The sequence below is a fragment of the Mucor mucedo genome (genome assembly GCF_025094135.1).
Source record: "Mucor mucedo strain NRRL 3635 chromosome Unknown EV154scaffold_10, whole genome shotgun sequence".
NCBI classification, from domain to species: domain Eukaryota; kingdom Fungi; phylum Mucoromycota; class Mucoromycetes; order Mucorales; family Mucoraceae; genus Mucor; species Mucor mucedo.
In genome coordinates this window covers 201,425-216,315 of record NW_026252294.1, presented here as the reverse complement: position 1 = coordinate 216,315, position 14,891 = coordinate 201,425, and the positions used below count along the sequence as shown (strand labels likewise).

Below are 14,891 nucleotides of genomic sequence, written 5' to 3'. Positions count from 1 at the left end.
TGCGTACGACCCCTTTTTCATTAAATCACAATAGTAGCTCGTCAAAACACTGTCAAGCCTAGACTTAAGGATGAGAACTACAGTGAGAGCCACCAAATACACTGTCACCCGGCTTTCTCCTGTCCTTAAAGACTGCTTTATGTGGGCAGTTAATCAATTTTATTTAGAACATGAATAAGTTTGCAATCACTTGTCGTATTTTTATAGCTTACTATGTAAGCAAAAATTAGTTGTAATCAATATGCTTAATGGGGGGAACAGAGGGGAGGAGAAAGCAAGAAAGAAAGATACTTGATATAGTGTCGTATTACCTACAATTTATATCGTATAGAATGATTTTCAGGAGGATTAAATTAAAATATTCAAGTGGTGCTCTCCCTATTGTATGACGTTCAAAACAAAGAATAGAATCAAACTGGATTGAATTGTTTTGGATGTGTAACAATTCACTTTAAAGTTAAATCTCCCCCCGTAATCCCAAAAAATAGCGACAACTTTCTCGAATACTATGTTTTTTTGTAAAACTAAATCGACTCTGTATTTTATGGATAAACTTGCCCTATATTGTGGAATAATGATAATATACAACTTTCTCTCTACGAGAGGTTTCCAGTTTACAAATACTCTGAGCCGCTTAAGCTTTTTGCGGATTTTTCTTTTCTGTGTAGGTGAGGGCTTTAAAATGAAGTTTGAAGTGTACCAAAAGAAAACGGGGCTGGTGTTGATTGGGTTAATGTTCTGAAACAGAATAAGCATTCTGTCATTACAAAGCATAGATAGTCGGCGTAATAGGGTACGAGAGCCATACAAGGGCCATTTAAATGGCTCCATATCACACTGTGAAACTTTTTATCGGTCCAATTTTTTAAAAAAAAATGAAAAAGTTAGACCGGCGGTAACGGTCCAAAAATTGGACCGATTTTATAAAAAATCGGTCGCATTTTTGGACAGATTTTGTAAGAAATCGGTCGCATTTTTGGACCGATACTGATGATTACAAGCGATGGTTTTGGCAAATAATTCTATTGGATAATAATACAGTTTACGTATTCAGTTCACGAGTTGCTACCCTTGTAAACCCAAAAATTTAGACATCATATATTGAATAAAAAAAAAGACAATTTATTGAAAAAAAAAGAAAAAGAAAAAAAGAGCCACAAATGTTTGAATAAATAAACGCACAGATTGGTTTTACAGATGAAAGACGAAACTAACCCGCCCATACCAACTTATTGAGCTAGTAGTTACAACTGTTATAGACAAACGCGTCTGGGAGGTACTTACCTATAATAAGAACTAACGTTAATAACGAGTATAAAAAAGATAAAAAAACACATCATACCTTAATAAAGAAACAGGTCGTCCGGGTCTAAATTTACAAGCAGTGAACGTACAGTAAATCTATAGACATATATTGATATTAATAACAGGAATGAAGGTGACTATAGCGATAAATCTTACCTCGAAAAGAATGTAGTTCATCTACCATGAACGCAAACACAATATTTATTATTCATAAACTACATCAAACAGAGTTACATAACTGTAAAAGGTTAATTTTATGTTAAATTATGGTATCAATTATTATACATACTATTTCATGGTCATTTGACAAAAAGAAAACAGAAAAAAGGAAAATAAGAAAGAAAAAAAATATTAGATTTATAAATAATGATTTTTTAAACTCAATAGATATTACGTACACGAACGGTACACACAAACATAGAGTACTCTTCCAGTGCGTTTGATAGATACTTTCAATGACCCTTTGACCACTCTTTTGTTTCCTATAACTTGTCTCTTTACAAGATGGAAAAATTGGGGAAACTAGAAAGAAAATTCTAAGAAGGAGGGTGATTTCAATAAAAAGTGTTGCGGCTATTTATTGAGTGGCAAAAATTTGGACATAAAGCACATGGCTTTTAATACTATAAACATTTTATTTGTGACAAAAAAAATGTCAAGACTTTGTCATAGAGACATTGAAAAAGTGAATATGTTTTGATAGTTATTCGTCCGTTAAAACCAGCGAAGTGAAAAAAAAAAAAAAAAAAAAAAAAAAAAAGCGTAAGTCAATTGAAAGCACGATACAAAAAAAGCCTAATCGTGTAACACCAAACGCGTAAAGAACAAGATACACTTTTTGACCCCCTGTTGCGGTCACCGTATTAACTTAATAAATTTTCTTTTAATCATATAAGTTATATAGGTATCGTAATATATGTTTATTAAACTACAAAACTCGATTTTGCAGTGATTTTCATTTTTTTTAAAAATCGGTATCGGTGCAATCTTCAAAAAAGACCGCCGGTATCTGTAATTTCTAAAAATTGCACCGATACCGGCGGTATCGGTCCAAAATATGTTTAGACCGGTAAAAAGTTTCAGGGTGTCAAGCTTCCTTCGGATAAGATGCATCTGTTTTAAAATCCTGGCTCTTGCATGGAGTCTACACAACTTTTGTGCCAGAATTGCTGGCGTCAACCCAATCAAAACTATTTACTATGTTAATTGGAAGGAGACGGAGCAAGATATTTTTTTGAATCATAATTAATTTTTTTAAAAAAAGAACTATGATCCTTTGGGTTTTAAAACATAAAACAAATTTCAAAAGTCAATTTTACTTCATTTGGTTCTATTATTTTGCGTTTTAGAAGTCATCCATTAACTATGTATAATATTCTTGTTATCTACAGATTACATCAATCATTAATGATTGATTATAACTCTCTTTAAATATCTGTTACTGGAGTATCAGCGACTGAGTTATTTCTACTTGCTAATTCGGGTCAAATTTTTAAAAAATAAAAGTGTTGATTCTTGACTCAATACAATATGATAGTCAAATGTCCCGCTGCTTCGGAAGATAGACACAAGCCGCTGTTTATTCTTTTCCAAATTCAGTCTCTTAGATGTTTTGATAATCAAAGCGTCCTCAACATGAGCTGTTATGTAGTATTCACCTGGGCCTATGAATAAAAAAGTAAGCGATCAACATTTTTATTTTTGAATGACCACATTGTTGGGTCGTTCAATGGTAAGAGACTTCACCCTGATTATTTTATTATCTGCTAAAGATCCCGCTTATTCTGCTTTAATTGAAAATCACAATTCTTTTGGGGGTACAAGGTTGAATTTTACAAATACGCGTGACAACATGTGGTTAAAAATGGATACAATAAAAAAAAAAGGATTGTCAAATGCATTTACAGCATCACCTCCTCCCAATTGATAAAATAGCAAAGATCCACATCATTTTCTTAATTTATCATGAATGCACTTTAAGGTGTACGGAAACATTATCTTGACATCATTTATATAAGTTGGTAACGACTCCTTGTTAAAGTGCCTGTCATCCATCGATGGTGCTACATGGTTGTTCCTCTTCTACTTCTTGTAAGTGAGTAAAGATTAATTTATAAAAACATATTTTCTGCATGTACCAAAAAGGCCAAATAACCTTAACTGAGATACAAGAAGAAGGAATGAAAAATGACGATCCAATAAGATGTTTCGATCGATCGCTTTATTGGGTGGCAGTGGACTATTTCAAAGTACGTCTATGATAAAATCATGGTACCTCATGCCCCTGAAGCAATTTAAAGGTGTGTTACCAAATGGGATAGACAATAAAAAAGAGTTTTTGGTATAATATTACCCCCGAGAAAGTAAAAAGATGACACAAAAACAAATGTTTAAATATAAAAATAGACCCTCTCCCCCCACTTCCAACCCGAATAATTGCGGATTTCATATTGATTATAGTTTAACGCCACTCTATTTCAACCGGCGTACAATTATTCTAATAGTCTCGATTTCCGACCCTTTTTTACTATTTCCATGCATGCGGTAAAAATGAAGAAAAAAGTTATTTCTTCTCGATCACAAAAAAAAAGTCTTTTTTTTAAAAAAAGAAAAACAATGTATGATGTACGCCACATGTGTGCATAAAGCATTGAATTCCTCTACGGTAAAAAGAATGACTTGTAGAAAAGTGCATGAATAGGTGTTGTGGGGATGACAACGTTGTACAAAAACAGGGTTATTTTAGTCTAGAATGATAAATGAAAAAAAGATTAAAAGATCCGCATGCGTGTGTATCACACCTTTAAAAATTGTAACACTATCTAAACAATTGACAGCCAGAAAAAATGGGGGGTCGTTAAATGATAAATGCCCATGTGGTTGTACTATGAAGGGGGGGGGGGGACTAACAACATTTTCCTCCATTGTCACTCTATTGTCACTCCAAAGGAGTTTAGCCGCTTGGGTGATGATGGTGATGATGATGCATGGTTCAGATCTTGACCAATGAGAGCGATATTCTGTCATATCCATCTAAAATGATAACAACATAAGCTTCTGGACCCTTGATAAGAAACCGATTTCAAAAGTAACCAAGATCTAATACACATGCAATTAAAAATCATGATCTATAGTTTGTCCGAGCGTGCACATGAAAGTTTTAGTGGCGACTAAGCAACAGAAAAAAAAAAAACGCTGCGCAGCAAAAAAAAAAAAAAAAAAAAAAAAAGAGAATCTTTATTATCCCCAGGAAAGATAGACAAGCTAAAAAGGATTGCAACCCCTTATTTTAAAAGAGGACAAGATCGACAACAACAACAAAAATATTTGATTGTGTATGTATAATTTACGCCATTTTGTGATGAAAATTTAATTTAAAGAAAAAAAAAAGAGCTTAGCAGTGTGTAACTGATGAGTTTATTAACATATAAAAAATGAATGTGTGTGTGTATAAAAAGAAAGGGGGTGATAGATAAAGGTATAGATGAGATATGTACAGTAAAATAGAGTGAGGGGGGTGGGGGTATAAATATATGTAGAATAGATAAAAATTTAGATCATGGAACCATCAATTTCATAAGTAGCGACAATCTTTCTGTTGCCGTCTCTAACTCGCACCATCCAATTGCCATTGGGTAATTTGATGTAGAAATTGGAATAGCCTTTACCAGAGTAATCCTTGAGAGGGACAGTATTTGTTGTGGTTGTTAGGGCAGTTTGGAGATCATCGGGAGAGACTTCCTGTTGTTGTTGTTGTTGTTGATAGTAAAGAGAAGCGGTGGGAGAGGTGGGAGTTAACGGACCATCACCGTCTGTGCTTGTGCTTGCGGATGTATCCATTCTTTCCAGTTGTGTGTCTTCTGCCACTACCATGGGAATCATTACTTTAAGCTGAGGCTTCTTTTGACGAGAAAAGATGGAGAGTTTGCGACCCATGAGACTAGGTCTCTTTTGCAGTAAAGTTGAAAACGAAAGGCGACGTTGTACTTTGTCTGTAGGCATCAAGTTGTGAAAGGTAAATGGTTGGTTGTCGGTGTGATAAAAATCACTGTAGCCTTGTCTAATTTCTGTCATTGTTGTTGTTTGTTATAAAGAAAGAAGAAAGAAAATAATTAATTGACGGCCCTTTTTATATCTTTTTTTGAAACTTGTAAGAGGGGGGCGCGCGCCATATGCTGCGGAAAAAAAAGAAGAAAAAAAAAATTCTTGTGTTCGCTTTGTTTCATCATTATGATCCATTGATAAAGTGGCGCTAATCCATTAGTCTATTCTTTTCTTTTTATTTCCCAAGCTAACAGAAAAAAAAAATATCGTTTGTAGATCCTTTTCACCCTTTTTTCGTTTCTTTTTTATTTGGGGTTAAAAGGAATGCTTCATTAAAAAAAAGTTTTTTTTTATTTTGGGAACGCGCGCGTAACACCCTTTTTACGTATTAAGCCAAGATTTTTCACTTTCCTTTCGTTTCCTTATTTAGATACGGTCCGAGCGGCCGACCAGAAAAGAAAAGCCATTCGACAAATAAGACCTGTTCTCTTCCTTTTTTTCTTTTACGTACAACCTGTTTCCCAAAAACAAACAAACGCAAAAAAAAAAGAGGTGCTATAAGCAGTCAGCGCGGCTTTTTTTCATTTTTTTCATTAAAATACATGTATTCCAAGTATCTATTTGTATCATGTCGTACTACAGATTTCCGTTAACCAATCAACAAGTCGGAAAGAGTGTTTACAAGAAGGTCCAACTTTAAAATACATCACTTGTATGACATGGATTATCGCGCCTTTCCCCGTTTTAGGGACTTTCTTTGAAGCACTTTTTGATAAACAACATTGTATCAACTTTTTCTTAGATGTCGGCGTTTCTATAAGGTCATTTGTTTATTTTATGCACACAACTTTTTTTTCATCTCACTTGTAACAAGCCTGCCAAATGTTCTTAAAATAGAAGGTCAGATCCGAGTTTTGGGAAATTTAAAAACTGAGAGTACCATACATCATTCCTTTGAATCACTTTCATATAATACTGATTCTATTTATTACCAAACTTCACATAATAACCACGCGTCTAATGAGAGCGATATAGGCATTAATACTGCTGCATTGGTGTTTGCTAACATTGAGACGGGATGAAGCAATGTGAAGAATTGTAAATGACGGATGCTGTAGAGAAACTCACTAACGTAGCGTAAATCCTGTCGTTAAAGTAGAACGCGAGATATAACCAATGTGATCAAAAGGCTCATTCGTGTCTAGACGGAACAGAGGCTCTCAGTCCCCCAAAGCCACAGCTTTAGGTGATATTCCTCATAGTACCGCTTATGAGCTTATAAACGAGTTCAATGCTAGTTATGACACCGTTCTCCTTGGCAGTAACCTGAGAAAACAAACAATAAGATGAAAAAGCCGTCTCCTAAACATACAGGATTTTAAAATGCCCATTATCATTACTTAAATAGGCAAGAATCAAGCGTTCCCAGGTCTTGGAATTCCTATTAGTGGTCTTTACAAGCATATCAGAGAAAAATGTATTTTATCATTGAAACAGGCAACCAAGTAATCAATAGGGACGCTCTAAGCGTGATACGCTTTCTACATAGCTAGAATATGACAGCGTAATAAAAAGAGAGAGAGAGAGAAAGCAAGTCGACGAGTATATATCATATTAGACTGCTTACATGTGCATATTATATAACTAGGATATTCTGGGAATTGTTTGAGAGCTGAAGTTGTAAATCGTTTACACTTGTTTGTAATTGTGTAAAAAAAAAGCAGTTTAAAGCGATTGTACTCATTAATGATTTCTGACAAGTGAAGGGAGTTATATAAACGCCAATGTCTGTAGTTTATTATCCGATAATCATATTATGTAAAATATAATGTTATGATTGAATAATATAAGAACTGGTGTAAAGAATATCAAGTTTAAGCAGTTTCCGCCTGAGAATCATCCGCTTCATCACCAATTTGAACATCAGCTTTCTTATCCCAAACGACTTTGAAGATACAAAGTTGTTCATTATTATCAACATACGCGCCCAAAACCTCATCCATGGATCTTCTTTTGATTCCTTTGGTGACTGCCGACTTAATGTTTAGGCACATTTCCTATGTAATCAGTGTTAATAATCAAAATATGAGCTATTTTCCAATCATTTAATCTTTACCCAGAGTTCATATAGTCCTATGTATATTGATATAATTATACGACTGATAAAGTGTATAATATCAATTGTGTATGAATTAATGCATAACTACTTTCTGCAATCAAATATACAAACGTCAATAAGACCTTCTATATTTGGGATTATATTTTAATCATTAGAAAGATGATGGTCAACTATAACCATTATATTCGACCTGGGTTAATATGGCTGGCTATCGTTAGAATATTTAGCGTCTTTGGTTTCTGACTATACTACATCTCGTTATCAAAACCCAAAAAGAAAAGGTGGAGCTCGAAGCCCATGACAATGATGAAATAAGAGAAAATACCATGGGAGTACACAGAGGTAGTATTTGACGAAACAGACTCCAAGACAGACTTTGATGCGATTACATCTTTTCGCTTGTGTTTGTGATATTTAGATCGGGAAAAGGCAGGAGTAAACCCGCCTAAGTCATGATCGTTAGTATTACGCACCTCCGAGCCAAAAGACCCCAAATGGAGATCTAATTCCTTCTGGGTTGAGTGCCCCCCCCCCAAATTAAAAAAGGACAAAACATATGAGAGATATATTCAAATTCGGATTATCTAGGTATCAAAACACCAGTGAAGAATAATTTCCGTCTTCCTAAACAGCTTTTCAATTAATGGTGACCAGAATTTGGTCGCTTAGTCCCCTTTGGAGAATGTTTTGACAGTGTCTGTTTCAAAAAAATAGTCTTCGTTAATATGCTTTATTCAGTCTGAACCATTAAAAGTTAGTAACGCAACAATGATGAAATCATACAAAGCGATTATTGGCTCTACTCAGATAAACTTGACTATTTGTTTTGTTTTGACAATGTATTTCTTGACTTTTCCTCTTTGATTCCTTCTAAAGCCGTTTTTACCGACTTTTTATTACCCTTAATTTTCTAAATAAAAGATAAGTAAGCCTTATGCGCAATTTTAAATGTAATGAAGTATTTTTAATAATAGTTGTATTTACCTTGAGGTGCTTGTCAAGCGGAGAAAAGTCTTCTGATCGGTAATTAGTGATCGGCATAAAAAAAGGTTTCTTGGAAATTGCTTCTCGTTCTACATTGCTTAAAAGATGTAATTGCGATCCTTTACTGCTATAAGATAAATCAATGATATTGTTTTGTCCTAACCTATATATATATATATATATATATATATATATATAAATTAACAAAGTCGTATAAACAAGCAAACAAAGAGACATATTTGTTACGTTTTAAAATACAGTTCTTTGAAGTTTGAAGATTTTTGACGCGCCTGAGAATTTAAAACGTCGCTCAAGTTTTTGACAACAGGCTACAACGAAGTGTATTAGTACGACGTCTGATTTCAACTATATACTGTTTACTCACCTTTCTTGACACGACCTTCTTTAGCTTCTTATAAAATGCTTATTAATTAGTAATAGAAAACTTAGCCATTGCTGTTAATGTACTAACCTTAGCCTTGTGCAGGTCCTTTAACTATTAAAATTAAGATTAATAAAGTTGCTTGACTGTAATTGTTAATAACATAGTACTTACTTCTTTTCAAAGACAGCGCTTGTCGCATCGAAGATGGACATTTCGCGTTTCCTCGCAATTTCCTTGGAATCCTTGTCCCAAATGACTTTTGAAATACTTCTTGGGGCATCGTGCTCAACTTGATGCCCCAAAATCGTATTTATCAATTTTTTTTAATAATAACTATTGTTTACAGTCTGACCACAGCTATTTACAACCACCAAAGCTTCCGGAAACAAACGCATTTCCTAAAAACCAGTGTTAATAATCAAAATATAAGCTATATTCCTATAATTAAGTCTTTACCAAAAGTGAAAAGAGTCCTTCCACTAGGTTTTGTGATTCTGAGTGTATATAATTAATTGTTGTGTTGAAGCATAGCGTCTTCAACTTCTTGGTATAATTATGATCGCCGGTGAATCCCAAAAAGCAAAGGCGCAGTTCAAACCTCATGACAATAATATAGGGCACAGGCAGATTGGGTGTGGCCGAATTCTTGGTTAAAGCAAAGTTCAGCGCAGACCTGGACGCTATGACCGCCTTACGCTTATCTTTGTAATATTTAGAGTCTGAAAACGCAGAGTCAAACTCACCAGACCCATGATCACTTAAATCAGGAGTCTTAGATCCTATTGAAACCAATAGCAGGTCCCTCTTCATCCTTTCTCCTTGACACATAAAAAAAAAAAAAATTCACGTCACACTTCTCACTGATTTATGGTCTCCCCAGTGTATTAAGAGTGCAACACTAAAGTGTTGCAAGTTGGGTGTTCCCCCTAAAACAAATAAACAAAGCATATGAGAAAAATATCCAAATTCGGGTTATTTATGTGTTAACATACCAGTAAGGGGGGATTTCCTCAAGCCTACGCTTAAGTCTATAAAAGCAGTACATGTATGCTGCGTTCACAGCCCTGTGATTCGAAACCATCTTTTGATTAATGGTGACCAGAACTTGGTCACATAATACCCCTCGGAGAGCGTCTTGGTTATATTTGTTTCAAAGAAGTAATCTTCATTGGCATGTTTTTTAATCTGAACCAACAAAAAAGTTAGTACCACAAAAGCGAAATCATACAAAGACATTACTGACTCTACTTACATGTATTTTATCATTTTTTGGAAATGATAAATTCCATAAAGAAGACGTACAATGGATAGGGTGTTCTAGCTTTTTACTGCTACAATGTCCACTGAAAGCAGTCTTGGCAGACTTCTTGCTACCCTTGATTAAATAAGTAAGACTTATGCGCAGTTATATATAATGGAGTATCTTTAAAATAGGTGTATTTACCTTGAGGTACCTGTTCAATGGCGAGAAATCGTCTGGCCAGTGACCAGGCATAGGAAACCCTTTTTTAAGGATTTCATAACCGTGAGTTTTCACTTCTGTCTGATACATCGAGGATTCGATTTCAAGACAGGCTAGAAAAAAAAGTCTACACAGTCTGACAAAACAAGAGGGCGTATTGGTCGTGTTTTGTAATATAATAGCGCTTCATGTGTGGCATACCTGCGTTCATAGGAACGTTACTTTTGATTCTTCAATGTCGGCCCTTCACTCTAAGAAGATATGTTCTCTTCTTGAATCTATTACGAAGAGTCTGTTCTCAAAAAACAAAAGTAAAAGAAAGAGGCGTTATAAGCCTTTTTTTAATTGCTATCTTAAGTGTTTATGTAATGTTTCAGATGACTTGGCATTACAAATACATATAAATTGTAGAAAACATGATTAAATGTGACTGTATCAAGTCGGATCGATTTCCGTTAATCAACTAGCCAAAAAGAGTGCTTACATGATGGTATGCATCACTCGTACAACATTATCGCGTCTTTCCCCATTTTAAGGACTTTCTTTGAAGACTTAATGAACAGCATTATTTCCACTTTAAATGTATGTGTTTCTTTGAATTCATTTGTTTTATTTTATGCACACAACTTTCTTGCTTGTAACAAGGCTGATCAAATGATCTTAAACTAGAAGGGGATATCCGAGTTGTGGGGGAAACTAAGAAGTGAAAGGACTAAAATAAACAGATTTTATAATAAAAAAATTATCGATTATACAGTAAACAATTTTGATATGTAAGGGGTGGGAGTACTTTCTAGATAAAGGGGGGTTGTATGTGGAAAGATAAAAAAAAAAAAAGATTATATAAGGAGAGAAAATATTTACATGGCGATACGGACAGATTTCTTCTTTTTCTCTGTTGCAGGTTGAGTGGTGTATGTACTATCGCATGAGCACTCGGGTAGTTCATGCTTAGGGTGACTCTTGTGAGAGTTGGGTGATAATGGAGTTTGGCTGGTATCATCATCGTAATCAAATTGACAAACACATGGGTTGCGTTCCTTGACGGATAACAAGTCTTCAATGCTATCATGCATCTCTCCATCCTCTTCTTCCTCAGAGTCATCAAAGCCGAAGTTGATGCCATCGTCTTCATTGGAATGTTGGGAATCATCACATTCAAAGTCAATGCTATCATCATCTTCTTCTTCATCAGAATCATCTTCATCAGAGTCTTCTTCTTCTTCAATGTATTCAATGAAGTGTTTGGAAACTAATCGAATGTTTCTGGATTGTTCATCATTCACAGGGCTTGCATGCCAATCCACCACTGCATCTTCTTCAATGACCTCATATTTATATAAAAAGATGATGATGCGATCAAAATGATTAACCAAAGGTGGACAGCCCACGGATTTCACACCATCTTCAATGTAATGTAGTAAACTGATTTGACACTCCTCATCCACGGTATAGCATTGCAAGATGGATTTCCAGAAGAAATCGATGCCTGGTTGGATTTGATTCTGAAAGATCTTTTGGGATGACATGGTATCTACGCATTTCGTCCATTGTGTATAGAGCCAATAGACAAATGCATCTGCCAGCACGGCCATAATGGTATCGTTGGAGGGTTCATGCTTCACAATCAAGTCATCGAAATCCAGTCTCACCCTGGCACTGGATAATTTGGCAATGATTGCTTGACGGATGTAAGAAGACGCTGCTTCCTCGAATGGTTCTAAATCCAAATCCGCCACATCCTCTTCCTCTTCTTCTTCCTCGTCATCTTCCACATCTTCATCGTCGCTGGTCTGGTGGAAGCGTCTTTGAAGATAATCCATGCAATCTTCATCATCGGTTTTTAATTCGTCCATTTTGATTTCAACTTCAGGTAACGCCGATTCTTGTGCCAAGGGTTGACATGCCATACCTTCGTCGTCTTCTTCGAATTCAAAGCAGCCAAAGTTATTTGTGTTCTTGTGTTTGATATAAGCAGCATTATCATTTTGCTGAGTGCGACCTGCTGCCATGTCATCTTTAATATCGCTACTACTACGACTACAGGCGGCTAATTGAAGTTGTTCGATTTGCTCCTTGAGGAGCTCTACTTGGTCACATTTTTGCACCATGTCCTGTTCCAACGATTTGTATCTGGCATCGTATTCTTCAAATGTGCGTTGATGGATGATATCAGCGTTCTGACGAGACAAGTGAGAATCACGCAAATCGTCCTTCAGAACCGAAACGGTGGAGCGCAGGAATTCGTTTTCGCCTCGTAAACGACGTATTTCACGCAAGAGCATGCGATGCTGATGCTTTTTCCCACTGTGTTGGTGATGATGTTTGGGTTCAGGAGAATCAGAACGGGATGAACATGTGGATTCCAATGTGGAACAGCTGGAAGAGGAGTCTTCGAGCTTTTTGGTGCGTTGTCGGTATGAGTCCCATGGTGATTCGTTTCTTTGGTAGGCGTTAAATGGGAGCGCCGGTTGGTCGCTATTGCCTGTTCCAGTGTCTAAATTAAAACGGGGTCAGTCATGTGTTATGCAAATGAATATATATAAAATAAAATGTGTTTTTACATGGCATGCAATTGCCTGCAGATATTCTATATACAGCAGCAGCAATACAGACAGGAACTTTTCTAAGAGGAGCTAGACTTTTGTCGGTCAAGTAATATTGCATTTCAGCTGGGTCAATTAAATGAAATAATAAAGTGGGATTGCCTTCGTAGTGAGGAAAAGTACCCATATTCTTTTTGTTTGGTGTGTGTGGTGTTGTTTGGTTGTTATTAATAGAGAAGTGGAATCGATTGAATAATAATAATATGAGTATTAAAAAGCATAATTTGGTTGAAATTTAAAAAAAAAGGTGAAAATAGGTTGTGGGCTGGTTTTATTCTGGCTAAAAGTCTGACAAATCCCAAAGAAAAAAAAAGAGAAAAAGAGAAAAAAAAAAAAGAAAAATGGGGGTCGGGATTTATCTTGCTCACAAATCGACGTCATTCTTATTGTTTATAAGGGGGAGGTGAGTCATCGACCACACATTTTAATTTTTTTTTTTTTGTATGAACGACCCATTTTTTATTTCAAAGCAAGATTGTCATTCGAAAGCAGACAAAGTGTATGATGACTGGGAACAAAGTCTCAAGTCTCTATTGTTGAATAAAAACTTGCACGAAGAGACGCAAAAGACAGCTAAACTGTTCACGCGCCTGGACTCCTTGTCAAAGACCACAAAGAGTTCTTTAGAAAAGACCCAGAAAGTTCTGGACGGATTGTTGGATACGTAAGTCTTTTTCTTCTTTTCATTTCCTTTTTTTCCTTTTTCTTAAATTCATATCAGAAAATTGGATATTTTGGCTACTACAAAGAGTTTTCATGAGGTACAAAACTTGTTGCATTTAACACCTGTAGTTAAGGCGCATTGGCCAGTCGGATAATAAAATTCTAAAAAGTCTATCTGTGGCTTTTTGTCCATTTTGTTTATTTTTTCCCTCTTCTTTCCTTTATTATTTCCCTAATGAGTCAACCCCATGAAGACCACCATGTCCAAACACAACCACCACAGCAACCAGTGCCACAACAACACCAATACCAACAACCATTAAACCCCACTGCTCCTGGTGGTCAACCTGTATTTGACTTGGGCAAGTTTTGGCAAGAAGAAATGCATAATGCTGAGACTTTTGATTCCGATTTCAAAAACCATCCTTTACCTTTAGCTCGCATCAAGAAAGTCATGAAGACAGACGGTGACGTCAAGGTACAAGAAACTTTTACACTATCTCCTGCCATTGACACTTCCCCTCCTCTCCTTTTTTTTTTTAATTTTACATTTACATTATGTAGATGATTAGTGCAGAGGTAATTTTTTTATTTTGCTATTTTATTTTTTGCATAGTAGTCTGATATCATTGGTTTATATCCTCAGGCGCCAATCTTATTTGCCAAGGGATGCGAAATATTCATTACAGAATTAACAAAAAGAGCATGGTACGCGCAATTACATCTAAAATGACCTTTTTTACAATCTAATGTTCATCATTAAAAAGGGTGCATGCAGAGGAAAATAAGCGTCGCACATTACAAAGATCCGATATCGCTACTGCCATTTCGAAAACAGACATGTGCGATTTCTTGATTGATATCGTGCCTAGAGAGGAAGCAACAAAGACCTCAAACACCGTCTATGATCAAACTGCTTATGCAACAAATAGTGCTGCTGCCGCTGCTGCCGCCGCTGCTGCTGCTGCCGCGACCTACTACCAACCTCAATACGCACCCCCTCAGATCGATCCCAACTACTATTCTCAGTTACCCCAGGTAAAAGCAAATATGCGTGTTGAAGTAAAAAAAAAAAAAAAACTGACATACTCTCTATAGTTTACAACAGACCAAGTTCAACAGTATCAATTGCAATTACAACAATTCGCTCAACAACAGCAACAACAGCAACAGCAACAACAACAGCAACAACAACAACAACCAAACTTTGAGGCACCGGATCAAAAGCCAAAGATAGAACAACCTTAAAAACTCTTAAATATTTTTTTTCTTGTTTACGTCACATCTTTTTTTTTTTTTTTTAGTCATCGTATAGTTTTCTCA

General features: G+C 35.7%; 6 protein-coding genes across 6 annotated transcripts; 3 read left to right on the top strand and 3 right to left on the bottom strand.

Annotated features, from left to right (window-relative positions):
• Nucleotides 1-4,699: 4,699 nt before the first annotated feature.
• EV154DRAFT_495162 (uncharacterized protein) lies at nucleotides 4,700-5,390 on the bottom strand. The gene has a single exon (XM_051600004.1). It carries the CDS (start codon nucleotides 5,377-5,379, stop codon nucleotides 4,858-4,860), a length of 522 nt encoding a protein of 173 aa, XP_051461931.1. The 5' UTR covers nucleotides 5,380-5,390; the 3' UTR covers nucleotides 4,700-4,857.
• Nucleotides 5,391-6,063: 673 nt separating this feature from the next.
• Nucleotides 6,064-6,858, top strand: EV154DRAFT_477313 (uncharacterized protein; the record flags this gene model as incomplete). The annotated part of the gene is made up of 3 exons (XM_051598093.1): nucleotides 6,064-6,170; nucleotides 6,555-6,670; nucleotides 6,758-6,858. 3 exons carry the CDS (start codon nucleotides 6,064-6,066, stop codon nucleotides 6,856-6,858), a joined length of 324 nt encoding a protein of 107 aa, XP_051461930.1.
• Nucleotides 6,859-7,223: 365 nt separating this feature from the next.
• Nucleotides 7,224-10,510, bottom strand: EV154DRAFT_559274 (uncharacterized protein; the record flags this gene model as incomplete). The annotated part of the gene is made up of 13 exons (XM_051605538.1): nucleotides 7,224-7,406; nucleotides 7,466-7,482; nucleotides 8,369-8,378; nucleotides 8,453-8,615; nucleotides 8,699-8,781; nucleotides 8,838-8,864; nucleotides 8,921-8,942; nucleotides 9,009-9,126; nucleotides 9,190-9,235; nucleotides 9,294-9,616; nucleotides 10,167-10,212; nucleotides 10,282-10,412; nucleotides 10,501-10,510. 13 exons carry the CDS (start codon nucleotides 10,508-10,510, stop codon nucleotides 7,224-7,226), a joined length of 1,179 nt encoding a protein of 392 aa, XP_051461929.1.
• Nucleotides 10,511-10,826: 316 nt separating this feature from the next.
• Nucleotides 10,827-13,199, bottom strand: EV154DRAFT_495158 (uncharacterized protein). Its single transcript, XM_051600003.1, has 2 exons — nucleotides 12,864-13,199; nucleotides 10,827-12,796 (listed from the first exon to the last, which is right to left on the bottom strand). The coding sequence occupies exons 1-2, from the start codon at nucleotides 13,030-13,032 to the stop codon at nucleotides 11,160-11,162; spliced, it is 1,806 nt and encodes a 601-aa protein (XP_051461928.1). The 5' UTR covers nucleotides 13,033-13,199; the 3' UTR covers nucleotides 10,827-11,159.
• Nucleotides 13,200-13,267: 68 nt separating this feature from the next.
• Nucleotides 13,268-13,989, top strand: EV154DRAFT_7270 (uncharacterized protein). The gene is made up of 2 exons (XM_051607749.1): nucleotides 13,268-13,569; nucleotides 13,627-13,989. The coding sequence occupies exons 1-2, from the start codon at nucleotides 13,349-13,351 to the stop codon at nucleotides 13,721-13,723; spliced, it is 318 nt and encodes a 105-aa protein (XP_051461927.1). The 5' UTR covers nucleotides 13,268-13,348; the 3' UTR covers nucleotides 13,724-13,989.
• Nucleotides 13,801-14,816, top strand: EV154DRAFT_413103 (histone-fold-containing protein; the record flags this gene model as incomplete). The annotated part of the gene is made up of 4 exons (XM_051595546.1): nucleotides 13,801-14,046; nucleotides 14,215-14,276; nucleotides 14,336-14,606; nucleotides 14,667-14,816. Coding segments are annotated over 4 exons (729 nt in total), but the record flags the coding sequence as incomplete, so codon positions are not given.
• Between the last annotated feature and the right edge of the window lie 75 nt (nucleotides 14,817-14,891).

What these genes read in the sequence shown, in the direction of transcription:
- EV154DRAFT_7270 (XM_051607749.1), top strand. Translation starts at nt 13,349, where the DNA reads ATGAACGACCCATTTTTTATTTCAAAGCAAGATTGTCATTCGAAAGCA. An exon ending in CTGGACGGATTGTTGGATAC is followed by an intron (nt 13,570 to 13,626) that starts GTAAGTCTTTTT and finishes AATTCATATCAG; the next exon opens with AAAATTGGATATTTTGGCTA.
- EV154DRAFT_495162 (XM_051600004.1), bottom strand. Translation starts at nt 5,379, where the DNA reads ATGACAGAAATTAGACAAGGCTACAGTGATTTTTATCACACCGACAAC.
- EV154DRAFT_495158 (XM_051600003.1), bottom strand. Translation starts at nt 13,032, where the DNA reads ATGGGTACTTTTCCTCACTACGAAGGCAATCCCACTTTATTATTTCAT. An exon ending in TGCAGGCAATTGCATGCCAT is followed by an intron (nt 12,797 to 12,863) that starts GTAAAAACACAT and finishes GTTTTAATTTAG; the next exon opens with ACACTGGAACAGGCAATAGC.